General features: G+C 42.4%; 1 protein-coding gene and 1 long non-coding RNA gene across 2 annotated transcripts; one reads left to right on the top strand and one right to left on the bottom strand.

Moving 5' to 3' along the window:
• Positions 1–86: 86 nt before the first annotated feature.
• On the bottom strand, positions 87–7511 carry LOC143674946 (uncharacterized). Its single transcript, XR_013171293.1, has 3 exons — positions 7403–7511; positions 4565–4770; positions 87–1242 (listed from the first exon to the last, which is right to left on the bottom strand). It is a non-coding gene; the product is annotated as an uncharacterized LOC143674946 (long non-coding RNA).
• On the top strand, positions 7502–25152 carry PGD (phosphogluconate dehydrogenase). Its single transcript, XM_077151369.1, has 13 exons — positions 7502–7782; positions 8457–8532; positions 9262–9441; positions 14097–14162; positions 14839–14957; positions 16786–16855; positions 19041–19175; positions 20699–20888; positions 23218–23348; positions 23613–23746; positions 24144–24243; positions 24413–24535; positions 24634–25152. Exons 1-13 carry the CDS (start codon positions 7775–7777, stop codon positions 24751–24753), a joined length of 1452 nt encoding a protein of 483 aa, XP_077007484.1. The 5' UTR covers positions 7502–7774; the 3' UTR covers positions 24754–25152.
• The last annotated feature ends 347 nt before the right edge of the window (positions 25153–25499 follow it).

Genomic DNA, 25499 nt, shown 5'->3' with positions numbered 1-25499 from the left:
TCCTGTCACCATTTCAAGACAGTAATGGAGATTGTACCCAGTGTAGTAGGCAAGGAAAATAAATAAAAGTCATATGAATTGGTAAGGAAGATGTAAAATAGTGTTTATTTGCTGATGACATGATTGTGCATGACAGGGTCTCAGGATACAAGATTAATATATAAAAATTAATTGTACTTCTATATACTGAACAATCTGAAAATGAAATTAATAAAATTCTATTCATAATACCAAAAGGGATAAAATATTTAGGAACACATTTAACAAAAGAAGTGTAAGATCCGTACAGTGAAAACTACAAAATGATGGAGCATATTAAAGAATCTTTAAATAGACTGAAAGACAAAATATTATTAAATGACAGTTCTCCCCAAATTTATCTATAGATTAGTGCATTTGCTATAAAATTCCGAAGGATTTTTTGTAGCAGTTGATAAGCTGATCTTAAAATTTACATGGAAATGGCAAAAAACTAGATAGCTGAAACAATTTTTACATAGAATAGCAGAGTTGGAGAACTCTAGTTATATAATTTTTATAATTTACTACAAAGCTAAAGACAGTATAGTACTGACGTAAGACAAATGGAACTGAATAGAGAACCCAGACATAAACATATTTATGGTATTTTAGTGGTTCTTTTCAACAAATATTGAACAATTGGATATCCATAAGCAAAAAATATGAAATGACATGTTACACAAAAACTAACTCAAAATGGATCGATCATACACCTAAATGTAAGAGGTAAAACTATAAATCATCTGGAAGAAAACTTAGGAGAAAATCTTTGTAACCCTGAGGTAGGCAAATATTTTGAAAAATATGTCACTAGAAGCACAATAAATTGGTCTTTATCAAACTTATAGATTTTTATTCTTCAGAAGACATCATTAAGACAGATAAGCCACAAACTGGAGAGAATATCTGCAAATCATATATCTGATAAAGAACTTTATTTTAGAATACATAAAGAACGCTCACAACTCAAAAATAAAAAGACAATCCTACTGTTAAAAACAAACAAAAGTAGGCTGCACCGAGTAAAGGCTTACAAAAAACAGTGCATAGAAAGCGAGGGAAAATTTTAATTGTGCAGTGGAGAACCGTGACAAACACAACCTTGGCAAAGGGTGAAGGTCAGCATCCATGCTGAGTCATGTTGAGAGTAGGCACTTCAGATATGTGAGGAGAAGAGCACTTTATTTCTTGGTATTCTTCTCCTGAACCCATAACTTCAGTCTAACCAGGAAGGAAAACAACAAAACAACAAAACATCAGCCAAATCCAAAATAAGGGGCATTCTACAAAATACCTGACCAGTACTCCTTAAAACTGTTAAAGTCATGAAAAGCAGGGTAAGATCACAGCCCAGGGGAACATAGGAGACCTGATGACTAAATAGAATGTGATATCTTGGATAGGACAGAAACAGAAAAAAGTGCATCAGTGGGATGTTTATTCAATAGTATTTTACCAATGTTGGTTTCTTGGTTGTGACAAATGTACCATGGTAATGTAAGATTATAACATCAGGGGAAACTGGGTGAGGGTATAAGGGAACTCTGAACTATCGTTGCAACTATTCTGTAAATCTAAAAGATTCTAAAACAAGTTTATTACAAATAAGCAAAAGGGCAGGCCATGTGGTTCAGAAGGCAGAGTTCTTGCCTGCCATGCAGGAGACCCGTGTTTGATTCCCGGTGCCTGCTCATGAAAAAATAAAAGCAAATGATTTGTATGGATCTTTTACTAAAGATAAATGAATAGTGTAGACATTTCACTAAAGAAGACATATGAATAGCTAATAAACACCTGAAAATATGCTAAACAAAATTACTCATTAGAGAGATTCCAATTAAAATCATGAGATACCACTTCATACTCATTAGGATGGCTGTAATCACAAAGACAGATAATATCAAGTGTTGATCTAGTTGTGGAGAAACTGCAACCCTCACGTATTGGTGGTGGAAATGTTATAGCCACTTTGGCAGCTTCTTAAAAACTTGATCATACCCTTACCATACAACTCAGCAATTTCACTCCTATGTACCCAAGAGGAGTGAAAACCCAAGCCCACACACTGATTTGTACATGAATGTATGCTCAAAACAATTATTTATAACAGACCCTGGGTGGACCCTGGGGGGCTCAGCAGGCAGAGTTTTTGCCTGCCATGCTGAAGACCCGGGTTCAATTCCCGGTGCTTGCCCATGCAAAAAAAAAAAATTTAGCTATAATAGACCCAATCTGGAAACAATCCAAATGTGCATCAACAGATGAATGGGTAAACAAGTTGTTATATTACTGTACGATGGAACACCACTCAGCAATACATGCAACAACATGGATGAACCTCAGAAACATTATGCTGAGTGAAGGAAGCCAAACACAACAGATTATGTATTTTAACGTTCCATTTACTTGCAAATTTCTTAAAAAAGCAAAACTCTAGAGTCAGAAAGTAGATCAAAGATTACTTGGGGGTGGGAATGGAAGCAGAGGCTGATCACAAACAGGCATGAGGGAAACTTTTGGGGTGGTGGAAGTATTCTAAACTTTCTGCACAACTGTATCATTGAATTAAAAGTCATCCAACTGTCCTCCAATTTTAATTATATAGCATGTAAGTCATAGCTCAGTGATATAAAGTTGTGATGTATCATTTAAAAATAGGGTGCTGGGGGTGGGCCATGGTGGCTCCGCAGGCAGAGTTCTCGCCTGCCATGCCTGAGACCCGGATTTGATTCCTGGTGCCTGCCCACGTTAAAAAAAAATAATAATAGGGCTCTGAAAAGTCCCTTGAGGGAAGGTTGAAAAAATGTGGAACTATTAAGCTTTACCACCAGGGAAACTCCTAATACTGTTTCAAATATTGGGAAATCCCAAGATAACAGGCCAAGCCCTTGATCTTGAGGCTTGCTTTGTGAGAAGCTTATTTGTGAAATGGAGAACCTAACCCTCCCTATAGTTGTGCCTAAGTTACTTCCAGAAAACTTCTCTTGTTGTTCAGACGTAGCCTCTCTCTAAGACCGATTCTCCATGGAAATCATTACTCTCCCCTCTAGGTGGGACATGACAACCAGGGGTGAAAGTCTCCCTGACAACAGATATGATGCCCAGGGATGAGCCTGGCCTTAGCACCTAGGGACTGACAATGCCTTCCTGACCCAAAAGGGGAAAAGAAGTATAAAAAAAATAAGGTATTAGTAGCTAAGAGAGTTCAGATAGAGTCAAGAGGCTATTCTGGAGACTACTCTTACACAAGCTTCAGCTAGATATTGCTAATTGCCACCTTTGCCAACCCCCAACCAAAATCATTCCTGTTAACTAAAAAGAACATCTAGGGCTGTATCTGAGATTCTACAAAAATTTCACATACTAAGATTACTTTTCAGAAACCTCAAGCCTCCAGATGGGTTCCAAATAAGTCCTGAAACACAAAGGGGCCAGCCTCTCCAAGAATATAAATTAGTTCCATCCTCCTATCCCATATTGTTGACACCCCTTTCCAACATGAAAACATAAAAAAGGACATAGCCCATAAATGCTTAAAGAGTGGGAGAAGGATCAAAGGAGAAGGGGGAGTTATAACAGAAGACAGGATTCAACAAATGAGTATGACTACTGAATCATTATATTGATATTTTAGTCTCCAGTGTCTTGGAAAAACCTAAAATTGTGGAACAGTAACCCATACCGAACTCTGAAATCTGTTCTATAACTACTTATAACATACTTCAAAATTTATTGCTTTTATGTGTATATATTTCATAATAAAAACTGTTTAAAAAAATAGGATGCCAATATAATTTACCATGCAAACCAGACACTTCTGAGAGTGAAAGCCGTCGTTATTAATAACAGTGCAGGAAGACATGTGAACCTGGGATGTTCCAGGTCAACTGGAAGGAATGGGACCGTTTTTTAAAAGACTCGTGTAAACATTCAACAGCAAGAGTTATTGGCCATCTGCTTAGTGCAAAACATATGTAAGATGACTGAAATATACTTATGAATGAGGGAGACATGGCCGCTAACCTCTTGAACTTAATGTCCAATGGGGGAGACAGAAATGAAAACAAGCAGGAACAAGCAGTCTGAACTGGGACATGAGGCAGGCTCCTAGATCACCCTGGAAAAACAGGGGAAGCCTCCTGGAGGAACTGACTGCAAACCAACACTGCACAATTGTAGAAAGCAGACAAAACAGTGTCCCAGGCCCTGTTCTAGAACCAGAAAGTCCATTCAGTGTCTCCAGAACATAGTGTGCTGGTGGGATGTAGATGGTGGGATGGAAGAGAGAGGTATTGTATACTGTGAAGCTTGTCTTTAAAAGTAAAATTTATCACCTAAGCTGGGCATCTAGCAGGCAGTTCTTTCTCCACCCTGGCAAAGTCCACTTGGTCAACCCAAGCTCAGATTGAGACCCACTGTTTCAGTTTGCTAAAGCTGCTGGAATGCAATATACCAGAAATGGGTTGGCTTTTACGATGGGCTCTTACAATTTACAGTTCTTAGGGCCTGAAAATGTCCAACTTAAGGCATCATAAGACAATACCTGGACTCTGAAGATAGGCTGCTGGCATCTGGAGCACCTCTGTCATATGGGAAGGCATATGGCCAGCATTTGCTGTTCTTTGCTTCAAGGATTCATTGCTTTCAGCATCTGGCTTCTGTAGCTTCCTCTCTGAGCTTCTGTGGGTCCTCACTTAGCTTCTCCAGGGCTTTTTTCTGAGCTCCTTGGGTTTCATCTTATAAAGGACTCTAGTAAAATGATTAAGACCCACCTGAGGGCAATTTCTCAATTGAGATAACCTAATCAAAAGCCCCCACCCCCACCCCAGGTGGGCCATGGTGGCTCAGCAGGCAGAGTTCTCACCTGCCATGCTGGAGACCCGGGTTCAATTCCCGGTGCCTGCCCATGGAGAGAAAAAATAAATGTCCCCCCTAAGACATATCTGGACCCACAGGAATGAATTAAAAGAATTTGGCCTTTTCTGGAGTACATAACAATTTCAAACCACCACACACACATTAGCAGGCATCCCATTGTATTGGGAGGCTCTGGCAAAAAACTAAAAAAAATGAAATTGTAATAGTATGCACTGGGACACCCTATTCCCAAAGGGGTACAGGACAGAGGGAAGGACTGTGGAGAAGAGGATAAAACTCCTGGGATGAGGGGGTTGTATGTGTGTTTGTCTTTGGATCAGGAAGGTATTGTCAAATTCATGGATATGTCACTGACTGATGGAAACTTTTCCTTTTGTAAATAAGTAATGAACCGATGTATCAGCAGCTGAGCTTGAAACAAACTAATTGGAGAGAGGAGATCATTCAGGAGCAGTGTAGGAAGCAGCACAGGTGCTCTTCTAACTCTTGCCCCAAGTTTCAAAAGGAAGCCAAGGAGGAAGTTTTTGACCCAGTCCTATCTTTCCATGGTCTCTTGTTTCTGAGTCCTTTCCATAAAAACAAACAAACAAACAAAAAAAAACAAGAAACATGTATGTGGGTACCAAGTACCAGACACAGGTTCCCATTTGTTTCATTTATAGCTACCTGTGAGATTCTGTCCATGTTTTACAGATGAGGAAACTGAGATTCAGTAATTTGCCCAAAGCACACTGCTAGACAGAAAGAGAATGGATGCAAGCTGAGGTCAGCCGGACATCAAAGCCCATTCCTTCTCCTGCCAGCAGGCAACATCTAAGAAAAAAGTTCCGGGTCATTTGAGAAACCAACTGACTTCTGCGATAACGTGCTGTCCTTGCCGGGGTCCTGGACCACACTTTGAGGTTTGCTGTTTCTCAAAGGGTGGTCCATAGACCACCTGCAACCAATTGTTTCCCATCCTATCCCAGACTTACAGAATTATAATTCCCATTTAACAAGCTTCCCCAGGCAAATCCTTGCACACTGGAGTTGGGGAACAATGAGTTGGGAGAGCTCCAAGATTCGTACCAGCCTAGTTCATCCACAGGTACACAGTGACCTGTTTGAGTAGAGCTGGGGTGACTACTGAGTCTCAGTTCAGGGCTTTGGCCACTGCAGTCTCTGAAGCTGCCCCATTCCCTCCAATTTTCCTGGCTATATCTATTCTCCAAATCCTGTCACTTCTTCCTCCATTCAGGGCAGCGCTGGAGGCCATGGGGGACAGCCAGGTAACTTGCTTATAGCTTTAAAATAAATACTGGGCTTGCTCACAGCAATACATTGCTGCATTAAGCAAAAGCAAGCATGAAGGAAGGAAAGGACTCACAGGACAATGGCATCTCTTCTCTGCAGGAGGGGGACCTGTTCTGACCTGGTCCCACCTGGACATCTGTACCGTGAGTCAAACACAAGTCTCTGAACACCATTCCAGGCAATGGAAGAGTGTAGACAGAAAAGAAAAACTTTACCTTTAGGAGTATAGGCCCTGGCTGGTACAGAACAAGCAAATGTGGAAGCAACTCAAGCGAAAAAAAACCAAGTTGATAGAATGCCTCTTGTGAAATAAACCCAATATCAAAAGAGGTGCATTTACACAAGATAAAGGAGTTGGCAATGTCATTTTTTAAAAAACTCAGAGTACGATTCCATTGTTGCATTAAAAAATGTTTCCCATGATTTAAGGTATACACAGCTTCCAATAGAAAAAAAAATTGCTATAGTGTGGCATTTGCTTCCATGACCATTATAATAATAGTATTTGTTAAAACCTACATTTAAAGTTATCTGGTGTGCTGGCAATAGACACAGCTGGGCGATCAGCTGTGTGACTTTTGTAATCAGACATCTGGTGAGCACTCACTATGTTAGGTGGTAGGAAGCCTTCTCAGCAAAACAAAATCTTCAAATGTCTTGTTCACTAGTAACTGTTGTTGGAGGCGCCTGGCGGACTTCTGAGACCTGCATTTCCTAGATGGCAATTAATGCTCTGGTCAAACCTTTCATCATCAACCCTCCTCTCTTTTCTCGGCCACTAGGGAAGGGGTCCCATTACGTGACATCTGCGCTGGATCGAAAGACCCAAGCCCTGTCCTATCACAAGGAAACATTCGTTTTACTGCCAGCGCTGACTGCGTCTCCGCTTCTTCCCCTGCCAAAAGGGAGGTGCTGTTTCCCATCCAGGGCAATTTTTGCCGGCACCGCCCACGTGTGCCTACCAGCCAGGGTGAATAAACCTTGGTGCCTGCGCCGACTTGAGGGGTTCGGCCACAATCGCGCCGCGCCGCGCGGCTGACGGAAGGTGCGACGGCCACGCGGCCCAAGGCACCGCGGTGCGGGGACCCCTCCGCGCGGCACCCAGTGAGCGGCCGTCTTTCCCGCGGCGCTTTGTCCCGGCCGAGCACTGACCGCGCGCCCCGCCCGCCGCGCCCCTCCATCCGCACCGAGGCCGCAGCGCAGCCCTCACCGTGGGCGGGGAGTCCGGGAGGCGCGCGCGGCCGCAGCCCGGGGTCCAGCGGCGCCTCCGCCTGCCCTCAATGCTGAGCCCCCGACCCGCTCAGCAGTGATGCCATCGAGGTGCTCGGCGCTCTACTGATCAGGCCTGGGGAGTGGGTGGGCCCGCTTTACCTCGGGTGGTTTAACAGGCGTTGGGACGGACCAGTGGCGTGGCTGGAGCCCTCCGCCCCTCCCTTCTGATTGGCTTGCACAGGAAAGCCGGGCGGTGAGCGGCCTCAGCCCCCAGAGGCATGCGGCAGCCTGGCTCAGAGCCTCCCTCGCCCGCGAGCAGCGTGTCGTCTGCCCCTCAGCCTCCTCTGGTTCTGCGCTGTCCGCCGCCGCCATGGCCCAGTGAGTGACTCACCTGCGCGCGGCTGGGGCCTGCCGGATTGTCTCCCCCGCCGGGGGCGGGCGCGGCCTCACATGTGGGCCCGGGGCGCCAGGATCCCGAGCCCTGCCCGCAGCCTTCTCCTCCGCTCCTCGCGCTGCGAAGACTGTGGGCTGAGCCCCCTTCCTGGGAAGACCCGGGGCCGGCGTGGCTGGCGGGGGGCGGCGGGCAGCCTTGCGGACAGTCGGGGCCCTGGTCCCCACGGAGCCGGACTCGATCCTTCCCAGACCAAGGAAGGAGGCTGGACCGCCGGACTCTGTGCAGGCCACGCCCGGCCTGAGCCGAGGCCTTGCGGGGGCTTCACCGCCTGAGAGCGGGAGGGAGTTTAGGACACTTGTAATAAGGAAGGTTTACCAGATCGGGTAGAACGAAGAAGAGACTGCACGTCAGGAATAACTTCCTAAGTGCACGTTTAGTTTACCCCGAACCTCAGACTCCTTGAAGTGGCAGAGTGTGGGGTTGTCTGTTATAGTTGCACAGAAGGTTGCATTACCTCGATCCTAAATTGAAAGAGGCCGTAGGGGGCACAGAAGAAAAGTTAAGAAAAGCTATTGTGTCAACCCCTAGAAATTTTAATAGTTGAAATGGATTAAGTAATTACTGACACCTCTCTTTGTTCTTGTTTCCCTTCTTTCAGAGCTGATATTGCACTGATTGGATTGGCCGTCATGGGCCAGAACTTAATTTTAAACATGAATGACCACGGCTTCGTGGTAAGTTGTAGGGACACAGTGTCTTCTGTTATGGGTTCTTGCTGTGCATCAGCTGGAGCTAAGATCCCATGTAATTTGGAAACATTTCTGTTTATATACACTCTGTTGCTGCTTAAGGCTTTTTTTTCTAAAGGAAGGAGAAACATTAAATCTTACATGTGTGCATGGGAGGGCCAGCTCTAGAATTCTCAAAGAACAGTTCTGCTGAACTTATCAGTCAGTTCTATAAGGTTTGAAGTCTGGATAAATGAATCACTGTCTTAAGTGATAATGGCAAGGGAGAAGAAGTCTTCTGGAAACTCTTAACTTTGTTGCCTAATGCTGTTTGGGGATTGTGAAAATTTTGTCTAAATCCTAAACTGGCTTAGATGCAGTATTCTCATTGACAGAAGACAGTGCTCATTCTGAAACTGGCTGCTTCCAAGATCTGATTGTGAGTCACAGTTAGTGACAGACTCTTTGCCTGATATGCCATGGGGCAGCTGACCTTTGCCGTGTATTCTGTTCTCTGCCATTTTATACTACTGAGGTGACTTAGCTTCACTGTACCCAGGCAGCCTGGAGCAGATGGAAACTTAATCTGTTTGGGTAACAAGGAGGAAAAGTCGGGCCTAACCTCCCGCAAAACCTTGGGTAGAATGGAAATTTCATTTTTCACTTGGTCCGTCCAGTTTCTAGGTCTTATATGTCCTTATATGTCTCTCAATCAGGCTTTTTTTCTCCTTCTAGGTCTGTGCTTTTAACAGGACAGTCTCCAAAGTTGATGATTTCTTGGCCAATGAGGCAAAGGGAACCAAAGTGGTTGGTGCTCACTCCTTGGAGGAAATGGTCTCCAAGCTGAAGAAGCCTCGGAGGATCGTACTTCTTGTGAAAGCTGGTCAAGCCGTCGATGATTTCATTGAAAAACTGGTGAGGTCGGCTTTGCACCCAGTGGCTGCTAGCATGATGGAGCTTTCTTTATTCCTTCCGTTAGCTATTTCGCTTCTTTTTCCTTCAGAGTTTTCTTTTTTATCAACTCCTGAACATGAACTGCTCAGTTCTGACAAAACAATTGCTTAAATGTCTCGCTGTCTATAAACTAGATTGGCACAAATTAAGTAACACCATATCCTTGGGTGGTAATAATTCCTTATGTGTAAAATTCTGTGAACCCTAAGAGACATTTCAGTAAGAATTCATTAACAATAAGAATGGGGACAACAGTAGTCTTCACATGCTCTCTGAGCTATCTTTGTTGTTGAAAAAAACTTGCAGTTCCAGCGGTGTATGTATTTACAAATGTTTAGTGCCATTCACCAGTAAACCTTAGTAGTCAAATTTAGAAATAGATTTGATTTTTCTCAGTATCCCTCTGTGGTAGTTGGATTCAGGTGTCTACTTGGCTAGATGAAGGTGCCCAGTTCTATTGCTGTGGACCTGAGCCAATGGCATGTGAACCCTCATCTGTTGCTGATTACATCTGCAGTCAGCTAGGAGGTGTGCCTGCTACAGTGAATGTTGTTTGATTTAATTGGCTGGTGCTTAAATGAGAGATCTCAGCATAGCCAGCCAAAGCAGCTCAGCATACCTCATCTCAGCGCTCGCAGCTCAGCCCAGGCCTTTGGAGATGTAGCAGATCACCCCAGGGAAAGGTGTTGGACCCCAGAGGCCTGGAGAGAAGGCCAGCAGAGATCACCCTGTGCCTTCCCACGTAAGAAAGAACCTCAGTTGAAAGTTAGCTGCCTTTCCTCTGAAGAACTAACGAAATAAATCCCCTTTTATTAAAAGCCAGCCCATCTCTGGTGTGTTGCATTCCAGCAGCTAGCAAATTAGAACAGATTTGGTACCTGAGAAGTGGGGTGCTACTGTGGTTTGCAAATACCAGATATGTTGGAACGGTTTTTTGGATGGCTAAGGGGAAGATTTTGGGGGAACTGTGAAGAGAATGATGGAGAAGTCCTGAAGTGATTGAAGAGACTGTTGGTGTAAATGGAACCACTGCCAATCTGGACAGAGGGGGACACAAAAGGGACAAATTGGAGTTTGCAGAGTGAGAACTATGCAAGCTTGGCCTGAAGCCAAGAAACCTCGGCCAGGAGAGTGGACCCACCCATATACATGGAGAGAGTGAGTTTGCCCTGATGTCAGAAGATGAGTCTCCCAACTTGTTGCAGTGGAAGAGTTGTGCTGTCTCAGGCCTTTGAGAAGGTACAGCATGCTCCTTGGAGACTGGAGAGAGCCTGGCTGCCACCACATGGAGGGGTTGAGCTTGTGCCCCAGAAATGGCACAGAGCCCAGGTATGGCCCCTGATGCCGGAGAGAGTGGCGCCGAGAAAAAGGTGGTCTCCTCAGTGTCCCCTGAGATTGATTTGGAAAGAGGTGGGCCACTGCATTGGCCCTTGGAAAGGATGGGACTGCCACTTTCTAAAGCTGAAGGATAAATGACTTTCAGACTTTGAATTCAATGGTGTTTGCCCTGCAGGTTTTCCTTCCAGTTTCTCCCTATGGATCCTGTGACTGATCCTCCTTTGCATATTGGCACCAGATAATGTGTTTTGAGATTTATAGGTCCATAGCCAGAAGAGAATTTTTTCTTCTCTTAATATTGTTTAAAGGTGATGTGTGTAGTGGCCAAGTTGACAAGGGGTGGACATATGATAGATTCAGGTGTCAGTTTGGCTAGGTGAAAGGGCCTAGTTCTATTGCTGTGGACATGAACCAATGGCGTGTGAACCCTCATCTGTCGCTGATTACATCTGCAGTGGCTAGGAGGTGTGCCTGCTGCAATGAATGATGTTTGATTTAATTGACTGGTGCTTAAATGAGAGGGTGTGACATAGCATAGCCCAAGCAGCTCAGCATACCTCATCTTAGCACTCGCAGCTCAGCCCAGGCCTTTGGAGATGCAAAAAGAAACCACCCTGGGAAAAGTTGTTGAAACACAGAAGCCTGGAGAGATCACCCTGTGCCTTCCCACATAAGAAAGAACCTCAGTTGAAAGTTAGCTGCCTTTCCTCTGAAGAACTAACAAAATAAACCCCCTTTTATTAAAAGCCAATCCATCTTTGGTGTGTTGCATTCTGGCAGCTAGCAAACTAGAACACCCTCAGAGCAACAACTCTCAAATAATAGTATAATTTAATTTGATATATGTAGAGACCGTTGGGAATCTTGGGAACTGTGATTAGTGGATACTTATTTTTATACTACACAATTTGTTAGCTTTAGCAAGTATTTCTTTTGGGAAAAAAAGAGATATGTACGTGGATTAAGGGCAACCAGTGGAAATAATCTATTTTGGTATTCATAAACAGTTCTACAGGAACACCTGAAAAAAATCAAAGCACAGCCAGTTTTGGGGAAACATTTCATTGTAAAAAGTGTAGTAATGGTAAACACAGGAAAGGGATCAACACACCTTTTCTAGAAAGAGTAGTGTTAACAGTGGGGGTTTTTCCTGTAGAGAGAAGAATTTGTACAACACTGCCATTTCTTTAAATAAATGACCTAGAGAGGAATAACATTCTGTTTTTTGTGTTGTGAAATGCCAAGCTGCCTATGATTAGCTCCAGAGAGGATGGGCTTAAAAATAGTAGACTTTTTTAGAATCAGAAAATGTTGAGTAATGTTAACTAGAGCCTTGCGGTGGGTGGAGGTTGAATAATAAGCAATATAGCTTATTATATTCATGTGCTGTAGGAAGACATTCTTGTTCAAGGCTCAGTCTCTTTTTGCCACCCCTTAATAGTGGTGATCAAAACCATTCATTTGATACATATTTATTGGACCCCTCTTCTGTTCTAGGCATAGAGATATTATAGGTCGTGAGCCATTCTATTGGAGTTAGTCTTGGCTGTAGTGGTTGAGAATAGAAACCAGATGGTTTCAAACTATATTTGAAATATAAAATTTTCTAGGTTTCTAAAAGTAGGCTTTGTTTGTTTTAATATCTGCAGGGTAGTTTAAGGGACTGATCTTAGTTGTGGAGGTTTCTGAGTGGGTTAGCTGGGCCTAAGCTTTCCAATAGGGAGCTAAGGTTCTAGACCTAGCCAAGAGAGGACTCCTAAAGATTAAGTATTCTGTCCTTTTTTTTTTTTATTATGTAACATATATAGAAAGCAAAGAAAGAAAAAAGCAGTAATTTTCTTTTTTTTAAATTTTTTATTAATCAAAAAAAATTACGAGAAACACAAATATTCCCAACACATACACTCAGCAATTCACAATATCATCACATAGTTGCATATTCATCATCATGATCATTTCCCAGAACATTAGCTTCAATTCAGAAAAAGAAATAAAAAGACAACAGAAAAATATAACAAACAAACAAAAAATTTTACATGCCATACCCCTTACTGATAAAAGCAGTAATTTTCAAAGCATTCTTCAACAAATAGTTACAGGATAGATCCCAGAGTTTTTCATGGGCTACCATATCATCCTCTCAGATTTTTCTTTCTCGCTACTCCAGAACATTGGAGGTTAGAAGGAATAAATATATTTTTATCATCACAATTGACTTTTTTTTTCTTTTTTGTGAAAAATAACATATACAAAAAAGCAATAAATTTCAAGGCATAACACAGCAATTAGTTGTAGAACAGATTTCAGAGTTTGGTATGGGTTACAATTCCACAATTTTAGGTTATTACTTCTAGCTGCTCTAAGATACTGGAGACTAAAAGAAATATCAATATAATGATTCAGCAATACTACTCATTTGTTAAACCCTACCTTCTCTGTATAACTCCCCCATCACCTATGATCTTTCTTCTACTCTTTAGGTATATTTAGGCTATGCCTATTCTAACTTTTTCATGTTGGAAGGGGCTGTCAGTAATATGGGGTAAGGAGATGGAACTAGCTAATGTTCTGGAGAGGCTGGCCCCTCTAGGTTTCAGGTGTTATTTGGTTCAGGCACCCATCTGGAGATCATAGGTTTCTGGAAAGTTATCCTAGTGCATAGAACCTTTGTAGGATCTTATATTTGCCCTGGGTGTTCTTTAGGATTGGCTGGAATGGTTTTGGTTAGTTTGGCAAGTTATGATAGGTAGCAGTGCCTAAGTGAAGCTTGTGTAAGAGTGACCTCCAGAGTAGCTTCTTGACACTATTTGAACGCTCTTTGTCACTGATTATTAGTTACAGTTCTTTTCCCCCTTTTGGTCAGGGTGGCATTGTTGATCCTACAGTGCCAGGGCCATACTCATCCATGGGAGTCATCTCCCATGCCACCAGGGAGACTTTTATCCCTGGATGTCATGTCCCATGTAGGGGGGAGGGCAAAGATTTCACTTACAGAATTGGGCTTAAAGAGAGTGAGGCTACATCTGAGCAACGAAAGAGGTCCTCCAGAAGTAACTCTTAGGCATAACTAATAGGTAGGCTAAGCTTCTGTGCTACCTACATAAGCTTCACGAGAGCAAGCCTCAAGATCAGGGCTTGGCCGATTGATTTGGGAAGAGATACATACTTTTAAACTGGGCTTATATGGGATAAACTTCTTTGGTTTTAATTAGCCATGGTATGTTTTATTTTTGCCTTTGGTTTCTTTGGTCCACCTTAATGCTAGTGTTTGGTTACAGGTACCGTTGTTGGATACTGGTGATATTGTCATTGATGGGGGAAATTCTGAATACAGAGATACCACAGTAAGTATTTTTTTCTTCAGTCCAAATTCTTCCGGGTTCTCAGAACATTGCAGAAAAGTTTTAGTGTCACACATAGCACAAAAGAGTGAACTTGCCTATGGTACTGATACTTTGGGGTTTGATAGTGGTGCAGCAATTCTCAGCCATTTTTCTGCAAAGACATACTTGATAAATGAGGTTTTCATTAGTCACACATATAACTCAAGAGAATGATTACTGCATAGGTGTAACAGGCTGAGAGTTTGTGCAAAACTTATCCCCTTCCTTTTCCATGAATGCATGATCCATCAGTGTATAACCATGTCTGTCTTCTTGGCTTGGGAAAAGTCCCTGTATGCTTTGAAATGCCGAATGGCAATAAGTCATATTTTTATTAAATCAACTCTTATTTAGTTGAGTCTTATTGTACAGGGTCTTTACAAGTAAAATTGGAAATTTGTCTGGCTTTATTACTCCCCTTTGGGGACAAGGTAGGTATCTTGTATATCCATGGATTTGTTTTTATTTTAATTCCCAAACTGAAGGAATGAGATTTCTTGAATGATCAGGTTATTCCTGGATTCCTGGGTCATTTCATGTCAGATGTGGGATCTTCATTCTTATTGCTGTCTTCTTTCACTCACTGTGGGAAATTTATTTTTTGGAAGCATGATAAAATTAATATTCTCTCCTGTAGAGACGATGTCAAGACCTTAAAGCCAAGGGAATCTTGTTTGTGGGGAGTGGAGTTAGTGGTGGAGAGGAAGGAGCCCGCTATGGCCCGTCACTCATGCCAGGAGGGAACAAAGAAGCTTGGTAAGTGCTGACAGCATGGCCCCCCCACCCCAATTCAGCATGAGGGACCCCAGTTTTGTATAGAGAATGAGCCATGAACAGTCATGTCACTTGATCTGTGTGGTGCCCTGAGTGTTGGGGGTAGGAGATGTTAGAAATATTTCTTTTATCTATACATTTTGCTGCTTTGGCATAAAATATGTGCCTTACTCCTTATTTGTCCTTTTTCTTTTCTGACATTCCCTCCAAGACTGATACTGGATGTTCTGAATAGGCTTTATGGGTTCAGAGGCCTATAATAAAAGACAGGTGGTATCCAGTGGACTTAGGACTTAGGCGTAAGAGTAAGATCTGCTTCTTTTAGCTGATTTATTGTCACAAAATAACTTTCTTTAGTCACTGTTAGTAATGGAAAAATCTGGCTGGGCTTCTTTTGTCCCTGGGAACTAGGTAGAAAATTTTTGTTTGACTTGGGGGAAAAAACAAATTTCCCACTGTTCCCTGTGCTTTGGTGCTGTGAAAGAAGGGATGTGTAAGACATGGGAGTGGGGGTTAGTGGGATGGAGAAGCAAAATGGAAAGATAAAAGAAATTAATTATACATAACTTAGCCTGAGGGGAAACACCCACCACTGCTGAAACTGCAGGAAAAGAGAAAGCCAGATAGAGGAAGATAGAGAGATGGAACAGAAGAAAAAGAAATAGCAAAGGAAGGGTCCTTTATGAGGGAGACATGGAAAGGTAATGTTCTTTTCTGAACAGGTTTAATTTCCAAATATTCTAAAATGAGGTATTAAAGTATAGGAGTGATTAAACTTAATCCCCGGGGTGAATGATTTATTGGGCAAGACTATTACTTAAATTACCTGTGTGATATCTAAGTCTTGGGATTCTCTGCAGTATGCTGAAATCCAGGAGTAGAGAGGCCTTTCTGCTTCTCAGAAGCTTAAAAATATTTATATTGCCCAGATGCCTATTAGAAATGCAGATAATCCACATGAAAATGTTTGACATACAAAGGTACTATGATAGCTCATTTATTCAGTTTTCTCACACTGGAGAGAAGCAGATGTGGACAGGACGTGTTTACTTGAAGCACTCACTAAAAGTTCAGTGAAGTTCTAAACCTTATGGTGTAGCTGTGTTAGCCCCTGTTCTCGTTTGCTAGCTGCCGGAATGCAACACACCAGAGAAGCCCCCTAATCCTAAGTGTTAACTTCTCAACTGCTATTAGATTTTGTGTCTATACCAAAAGCTTTTTATAAAGAAACCTGCATTGGTCATTAATGAGTAAGGACAAAGACTCAGGAATTAATATGGCTTCCTAGTGGAGCTGTGGGAGGAATGAAGAATAGTTGCTTCTCTGAGTAATAATGGATGTATCTCTTGGAACTATTGGAGATTCTGTCTGTCCTTACCATTGACCCAAATGTCCAGAATCTCACTTTACCTGAAAACAGACGTCTAGCCTAATGGAGGAGGGTCTTTAAAGGAACTTTTGTATTGCTTGCTCTTTGGAATCACAGCTTCTTTTCGCTATTGCAGTGGGAATTTCTTCTGGTGCTTTGATGATGCTTCTGCCCAGCCTTTTTGTCTGTAATCTCAAATTTGGATAGTCTGCAACCACTGCTCTGGGGGCCCACCAGAATCTGGAGGGACAGGCAGGGCAGTCATCAAAGAGAATAAAGTTTACTTTGAGGACTTAGTCATCTTCATTACTTTTAGTGGATATTTATGCCTCCTATGAGAAAGAAAACAAAATTCAGAAGGGTGGTTCCTGAGTATTTAAGTTATTTGAAACAGCAACCTTTCTTTTCTCAGTAGCTGAACTATACTGTTTTTCTCCACAGGCCCCACATCAAGAGAATCTTCCAAGACATTGCTGCAAAAGTAGGAACCGGAGAACCCTGCTGTGACTGGGCAAGTTGTGGTTATTCTTTAAATCCAGTTGATAACACGGGCGTGTCTGAGCAACTGGGTGCCCAGAGCACAAGGCCACCTTGGTCCCTGCGGTCAGCTTTGTGTCATAGGTTTCTCAGGCTTTAACTTGCTAGTATAGCTGATAGCTAATGTACATGTCAGCGTATCTTAATTGAGTTGGGATTTGAATATCCATAGCCTTGAGGTTGATATTAAAATCGCACTCAATTCATCTTGTAAAGAACAGGAAGGTTGAGGTGAAGTGAGTTATTTAGCCTTGTTGCTTTGTAGCCAAAGAACGAATGTCAGAACCAAAAGTGGAGTTTGCTTGCCTAGGTGAAAGGAAGACTGAAGGCAGTTGCTGTGTCAGTTGTTTCAGGCCACGGATGTGATAAATCTGTTTTCTCATAGATTGGGGTTTAGGTGTGGCGTGCTTGAAGAGAATAGCTGCAGGCTAATTCATAGTACCTCCTTCCTGCTATTTTGTGTTGCTGTTAAATCTTAGCCCTTTATTGCAGCTTCAGCCCATACTGTGGATGGAAAACAAAAACAGTAGGTTTGGGAAACTTGAGCTTTAATGATGACTTTCCAGTTACTAATGGTGTGGCACTAGGCAAGGCACTCCCCAAAGGGGCTTCGGTTTTCTTATCTGTAAAATATGGGGATTGGACTAGATGATCTCTTTAGCTCCTAATCCTCTTTCATTTTATATCAGCAATTTTAAATGCTTGTTTCTATTGTATATATGATAAAAGGCAAACATGAAACAAGGGTTAAGGCAGATGAGAAATGAGAGAAGCCTTCCTCGCTCCTGGGAATGAAAGCGCCTGGAGGCTTCAACCACAGCAGCTGCCCAGCTACAGTGGTCGCCCAGGGCTTTCAGTCACAACACGTTCAGGACAGAAAGAAGCTGGTGCTGTGATTTAAAGGATTGAGTGATTTTCTCAGTGGTATGAAGGATTAAAAAGAGAATCTTTGTCCCTTTACAATAGATTATCCAGTAAAAGTACAGTGGCAATAACTTCTTTTTTATAGATATTTAGGACAAAGTCCTGAGGAAAAAAATAGTAGATCCCTGTATGTATCTTGACCAGTCAGAAGTTAACTTTTCAAAGCATCAAGGCTTATTTTCAGATCATTAGAAAAATACTAAAAGCATGTACTCCATAGATCATTTTTGAAGCAACAGGAAGGATGAAGTGAAGTAAGATCTTATTAATCATGCTGTTTCATGACCAAAGAAAGTGTCAAAATCAAGTCAACGATGAAATGTAGGAAAAGGAAGTCTCAGTAATTGCCTGGTGTCAGTGTAAGCAAAGTGCCAGCAAAGAGACTGGGCAGGTATATTTCTGTCATGGAGATGGACACAGGTGATTGCAGAGCCAGATGCCACTAAACATTTGACCCTGTTCACTCCCTGTGTTCTGATTCCCTGCCCATGAAACAATTTTCAGATAATTTGGCTTCCCTGGTATCTTGTCTGTAGGAACAGAATGTGTTGATCAGACCAACTACTTATAACCACTGAGGTCCATAGTTAAATTTCTCATCATAAATTCATAAATCAGTATTCCAATTTTAGATATTTTGCAGATCCTTGTTATTACAAATCAGCATCTCGTCAGTGAGGGGACCCTAATCAAGCACATTTCCGGGCTTACAAGGTTGAGGGCTCTGAGGTCATCTTACCTGCCAGTCGCCTTTAGAAACAACCTTTTGCACTTATTACTTTACTTTTTTTTAATTTCAAGTGACTTACATTAGCCGATTTATTCTAATCTCCAGTTGCTTGGAAAGTGGTAGCTTCAGGAAAAAGACTTCTTTTACCTGGGGCTGGGGTGTGGGAGTTGCTTTAATAGTGGTGAGAAAGAATGGAAAATTTAGGCCAAAGAGCTACAGGTACTTACAGTAAATTTTGGGACTTTGAAAAATCTTCAGGGGAATGAATCTGAAATTCATTTTAAGTAACATCAGATTGGACTGAAGCTTGTGCTGAGTTGTATAATGATTCTTTTTTTTTGTATAATGATTCTTATTTCAAAAATACAATGGGTATTTTCTTCATTTTTGTAATTTTTGGTATGGGGAGAGAGCCTTGCCAAAGGATTGGCGTCAAGACTGACGTGGGCTTTGCTGGCGTATTAACCTGACCCTCTGTGCCCTTTGGTGCTTCTCTGTCACCCAGGTGGGAGAAGAGGGAGCAGGGCACTTTGTGAAGATGGTGCACAACGGGATCGAGTACGGTGACATGCAGCTGATCTGTGAGGCCTACCACCTGATGCGGGACGTGCTGGGCATGGAGCACAGCGAGATGGCACAGGTAAGCCCCACACACTGCTGCCTCTACCCCTCACTGCAGCCAGGAGCCCCTGCCAGGAGAAGGGATTGATTTGCTAATTGACAGTAAATCCTTCCTTGTTCCTTTTCCTCTGGTCTCTGCTGGCTTGGGTGGACTCAGCCTAAGTTAAGGGAAGCTGTCTGTGATAGGACGGTAAGACAGGGCAGCTGTTGGTGGCAGTCATTACCACCGTTTCGGGAGCCCTCCCTGCGTGCCAGGTACTGGGCCTCTCCCCACATTGTCGCACTGGGGAGAGTTTCCCTACCGGAGGACAGGAGAGTCTGATCAAGTTGGGACTGGTTTTTTGACAGTTAATCAAAAAAGTTAATCCAAGTTGGGAAGCACAAAGCAGACTTTAAAATATTTTCCCTTACATTTTGTTGTGGTAATATTCACACACATAGCAATGTTGAGAGAGTTTGCACTGAACACCTGAGTGTCCACCCCCTGGATTCCGCTATTAACATGTCACTCCACTTGCTTTATCTCCGATCTTTCCATCTTTCCATCCACTTCATCTTATTTTTGGGTATATTTCAAAGTGAACTGAAGACATCTACTTTTCTTCCTCAGTACTTCACCATTATTAACTAGATGGCATTCTATTTTAATTTAAAACATAGAAAGGCAGTTTCATTCACCAATTATTTTTTATAGAGCCAAGGTCTTTTCTCTAATATGGTTCCGTGGACTAGCATTCTATTCATTTTTCTTATAATCTAGAATTTCTAGTTTCAGTATTTCATGTGGAACACAATTTAAAGACACTTGCAAGATATATACAGTGCAGAATCCTTCCAGGCTTTTTATAATTTTTTCTCCTAATTTATCATTTGTCTCATCCCCACTTTTTTGACTGCCTTTGTTTCATTGACTTGCCTTTATTGTTATTCGAAAAAAATCAACTTAGTTTCAATGGAAACAGCATTTTCTTTTCGTGTTCATATTTAATTGGTTTAAGTAATATTTAATATATTCATTCAATAATATATATGAATGCGTAAGTGTGCACTAGGCATCATTCTAAATGTGGGGGAAATAATAGTGAAAAAAGTCCCTGCTCTCATGGAGCTGGGAAGATGGACAATTATAATTAAATATATGTACTCTAAAACCAGGTAGTGATTGGTAACCATCACAAAGAAAAGTTACCTGGGGCAAGAGGTAGATTTTAGATCAGGTGATCAAGGAAAGCCTCTGGGGAGATGAAAGTAAAGTGAGGGAGCAGTTGGCTCTGAGGAAAGAACAGTTCTTGTTGGTAATAAAAACATCAGCATACCCAAATACCCGTTTGTTGAGACCAGTTATCCCGCTTACCCTAAAACTCATCTGGTGGGAGCAGAAGGTCTCAAGCCTACTAGAGAAGACCTTGGTGGCCTCAAGTGCCCAGCAGGTTGGGAGCACTGGTCGGTGTTTACAGAGAGAAAGGACGGACCATTTAAGTAGAGGTTCTCCGGTATAATTCTTGCTTGTTTCACGTTGTGTGCTGTATGTCCTACACACAGGCATTTGAGGAATGGAATAAGACAGAGCTGGACTCGTTCCTGATTGAAATCACAGCCAATATTCTGAAGTTCCGAGATACTGATGGTAAACACCTGCTGCCGAAGATCAGGGACAGCGCGGGGCAGAAGGGCACTGGCAAGTGGACGGCCATCTCGGCCCTGGAGTACGGGGTTCCCGTCACCCTCATTGGTAATGATCACTTTTGAGTTGACTCCTCTCACCTCACTGTGTGATTTTTTTTTTTTTACATGGGCAGGCACCGGGAATCGAACCCGGGTCCTTGGGCATGGCAGGCCAGCATTCTTACCTGCTGAGCCACCGTGGCCCACCCTCACTGTGTGATCTTGATGACCTGTTGGGTATCGGTGGAGCCTGGCAACGAAGAATCAGGCCAACCCCACTCAGCCTTCAGAGTGAAGGCTCTGTCTGCCTTGACAACACTTCACAGGGGGAGAGGCTGAAACTGCCTTTGAATCACTTTTTTATAATCCTTTTCTCCTTCATATGAGCTTTGAGGCAACACAGTCAAAAGTTACTTTCTTTCCGCTGATTTTAGCTTTGGAATAATTTTAGCATTAGTGATTTGATTTGAGTGCTGTCAGTAACCTGAGCTCTTTTTTTATGGGGAAGGTAACTGTAATGGAATTTCTCCTAGAAAAGTTCACAGAATAGCAGCATGTGCACATGTGCTCAAAATTTATTGTTAATATTTTGTTGTCCTTTTCTTTAGAGTTTAGAAATATACATTATCTGTACATTTAAAGTCCTTACTGTTCTTTTCCAAAGATCCTTGCCCTTCCTCCCTCTTTAGAAGAGAACTGCTATACTGTTCTTGTGTATTTTTATATGTCCATGTTTTTATATATGTGCTAAGCATCAAACTTAAAAAGATATGGAAAGAAGGAAATAATAAAAAGCAGATGGAAAAGGAGAATGACAAAAGGTGCTTAACATGTTTAATGAAGGTACTCTGCTCCTGGTGTAATAATAACACAGATTTTCCTATTTACTGCTCCAGATATAAGTTGTCTCTCCCTCTCTGGCCTGCCTCCTTTTGAATTCCTTATTGATTTGGCCTTAGAAATTCCATTACAGTTACTCTGTTTACACTGAACTGTGGTTGTAAGGCACAGTGAGGAGGAAAGGAGGTTGATCAGTCCAGCTCTATAAAGAAGGAAGTTGGTTGCTCTTTAACTAATCTCAGTGATATCATGGGTGGGACGAGGGTGCGGTGGCAAAATAACCGGGAACAATTTATTCGTTATGATTCAAATAGTTTTAGAGACTCTGTACCCCTTATAAAAATTTAAAACAGGTTTGACTTAATCTCTGGGTGGCTGCCGTTTTCATTTAACAAACTATGGGGAAGTAAATGAGACTTCTGGCTAACTCTTAAGTAACACTGAAGGGTTTAACCACATTTACTCATTGCGCCAGTTGCCTTACAAAGCTTCCTTCCACAAATGCTAAGTCATCGTGTGTGTGCACTGCACACAGAAAAGTAGTGGGCAAGGAGAGAAAGACATCTGCTTTTCATGTGTTTCAAGTTTGGTTAGTATTCTCAGGTTATGACTAGTAATCTTTCTTCAAAAATAAAGTCTTCTCTTAGTTGTCAGATATTTTATTTCATTTTTTCTTTGGGAAAAAAATGATCAAAGAGTAATTTATTCTAAATATATGAATTGTCAGTTGAGCAACATGTTTTTTGTACAGGATACTTTTTGGAGATACTTAGTATAAAAAAATACTATATTGAAATGTTTTTTTCAGAGTTGTGACATTTCAATGATGAGCATTAAAATTGTATAATGATCATTGGATATAATGAAAGTACATTTGTGTGTTTGTCAAGATTTACAATTATAATGAAGGTATAAGAATTAGGAAATGGGGTTTTTTGAGGAAGAGTCTGTGTGATTATTTCAGTGTACTAGTTCCAGAATTGATGAGTAGTTGGTGCTTCAGATGAAAATAAATTGAGTCTTTGGTGAGTGTTTAAAAACTGAAGTTCTCTAAAATTGACATTTTATTCATGGACCAGCACTGGGTACTTTTGAACGATAATTGTGTTAACTCTTTGTTTTCCTTCAAAACTCCCCTTAGAATTTTGGGTTGATCTTCTTGGTTACATACTGGTATTGATTGACATTGTAGTTATCAAATTAATGATTAAGAGCTTTTTTTTTTTTTTTTTAAATATTTTTATTTTTTTACATGGGCAGGCACCGGGAATCGAACCGGGTCCTCTGGCATGGCAGGCAAGCATTCTTGCTGCTGAGCCACCATGGCCCGCCCTGATTAAGAGCTTTTTTATGAAAGTAATTTCTGAACCTAATTAAGTTTTGTGGGTTAAGGTTCAGACTTTCAGCTCTTTGTAAAACTGAATTTCCTACTCCATCTTGATTTTTTTGCATCCTCTGGCTTAGGTGTAATCTCTTTCCCCTGTTTTGTTTTGTTTAATGTGTGAGCTTTGGTAATATATTGCTTCCCCTTCCCCCACTCCCCTGCCTTTATGTAGGAGAAGCTGTTTTTGCACGATGCTTATCATCCCTGAAGGATGAGAGGACAAAAGCTAGCAAAAGGCTGAAGGGTCCCCAAAAGATGCAGTTTCAAGGTGATAAGAAATCATTCCTGGAGGACATTCGGAAGGTGGGTATAGTCCCTGGCATTAGCCTTCTTTTTTTGGTCCCTTAGAGGGCAGTGGGGAGTAGAGGGTATTGGGGAAGCACACACTGAGGCCACAGCAGGGCAGGTGGAAAAAAAGTTCAGCTTTCATCCTTGATCCTGATTTCTACCCTTTTCTTATGCACTTGTCCTTTCTAGAGTCTGCACTGCGAATGGAGATAAGGCCAGTAGACATGAGTTGGTCACTCTGCCAGTTGCAATTCTGATAGTCTTTGTATTGTTCTTTAGGCCCTCTATGCTTCCAAGATCATCTCTTATGCTCAAGGCTTTATGTTGCTAAGACAGGCAGCCACCGAGTTCGGCTGGACCCTCAACTATGGTGGCATTGCCCTGATGTGGAGGGGAGGCTGCATCATCAGAAGGTAAGTAGGAGGCAGCTTGGGGACTAAGGGGAAGGAGGCCCACACTGAGCCCCTTGCTGTACTGGGTCTGTGACCTGGGGGTACTGCTTCAAGAGTTTCCCTCCAGCCGGTGCATTTAGTCCTGTCACTGGAAAACTGGCAACAAGACAGGTTTAGATGGTCACTTCTCACTTTTTCCCTGCATATCACTTGCTTTAACTAGAGTGTCTACACTACGCCTTTCACTTTATATTTTCACTGACTTTGCAGTCTATTTGGCTAACTTTAGGGGATGAGAAATGTTACTTTATCTTTCTAGGTTATCTGTCAGCTTCCAACTTATATTCCCTACTTTCTCCCAAGCAAGTCAGCCTGCTATACTTATGATTCATTGATTTCTCCCCTCTTGATTATTTAGTGTATTCCTAGGGAAGATAAAAGATGCATTTGATCGAAACCCAGAGCTTCAGAATCTATTGCTAGATGACTTCTTTAAGTCCGCTGTTGAAAACTGCCAGGTATGTAGCCTATAGCTGGGTGGAACTACAGTTCTGTCTCAGTGGAGTTGGTTCAGTCGGTTTTTCCATTTGCCAGATTGGTGTCTATGAAAATCTTTCATTTAGGGTGGAACCAGTTATCTTTTCTGTGGGCAAATTGCATCTCTTTGGCTTGGTTTCTTTTGCTCAGGCCTCCTGGCGGCGGGCCATTAGCACTGGCGTCCAGGCAGGCATCCCCATGCCCTGCTTCACCACTGCTCTTTCCTTCTATGACGGATACAGACATGAGATGCTGCCGGCCAACCTGATCCAGGTGAGCCTGGGGGGTGGTTGTCACACACTAGCCCGACTGTTTCCTGAGGGGTTTGGGCTTACACATAATCCTGATCAACCTAATTTCCTGTTTTCTAGGCCCAGCGGGATTACTTTGGAGCTCACACGTATGAGCTCTTAGCCAGCCCGGGACGGTTTATCCACACTAACTGGACAGGCCACGGTGGCAGCGTGTCATCCTCTTCCTATAATGCCTAATCAGACAGTCTGTCACCCACCACTTCATAGACCAGAACATTCCACTTACCACACAGCTCTGTTTACATGGCCTTCTGCCCTACTTTCTGCTCGATCTTTCCAAACATGAGTTTATCTGTAGGGTAATTCTGAGGGACCTTTTAGGCCCTCTGTCCTTGCCTCTTGGGACTGACCAGGAACTGACCCCATGCGTGGCCACGGGGATCCCACTCCTGAGGCAGTTGTCTTCCTCTTGTCCCTGGGGGTCAGGAAGGCAGTGTAGATTTCCCTGATGGAGGCAGCAACTCTGATCGCATAGATGGGAAGGGTTTTTGTGGAATTTGACTAAACTGGAATCTTTGTATTCATGCAGTCCAATTCCTTTTTTCCTGTACTTAATAAAAGCTACATTATATCTTTGCCTTTTCTTCTGACTCTGAAATATTTTCTCCTCAACTATGCTGAGCCTACATCCCCATTGGCAGAAAGATTGGCCTCCAGTTTTATTACATTTGCATCACTGTTTCCTGCCAGCTTAGCCTTGCTAATTTTTTCCTTTGTTTTCTTAAAAAAAAAAAAAAGACTTTGATTAATACAAGTTCCTCTAGGTATATAGCTAGCAATTGGGGATGCAGGATCATAGGGCAACCCCACCCCTAGCCTCCTGTGGAAACACCGCTCTGCCCTCTGGAGGGGCTGCACCTCACAGTTTCACTTCCAATAGTGAATAGGTACATCTCTTTCTCTACATTTTCTCTAGCACATGT

Source organism: Tamandua tetradactyla, chromosome 2 (genome assembly GCF_023851605.1).
Source record: "Tamandua tetradactyla isolate mTamTet1 chromosome 2, mTamTet1.pri, whole genome shotgun sequence".
Taxonomy (NCBI): domain Eukaryota; kingdom Metazoa; phylum Chordata; class Mammalia; order Pilosa; family Myrmecophagidae; genus Tamandua; species Tamandua tetradactyla.
Note: the sequence above shows the minus strand (reverse complement) of the source record. Positions and strands in the feature narration are given on the sequence as shown.

Coding starts and splice junctions, on each gene's coding strand:
- PGD (XM_077151369.1), top strand. Junction 9,442..14,096: donor ATGATTTCATTGAAAAACTG/GTGAGGTCGGCT, acceptor GTTTGGTTACAG/GTACCGTTGTTGGATACTGG. Junction 23,349..23,612: donor TCCTGGAGGACATTCGGAAG/GTGGGTATAGTC, acceptor ATTGTTCTTTAG/GCCCTCTATGCTTCCAAGAT.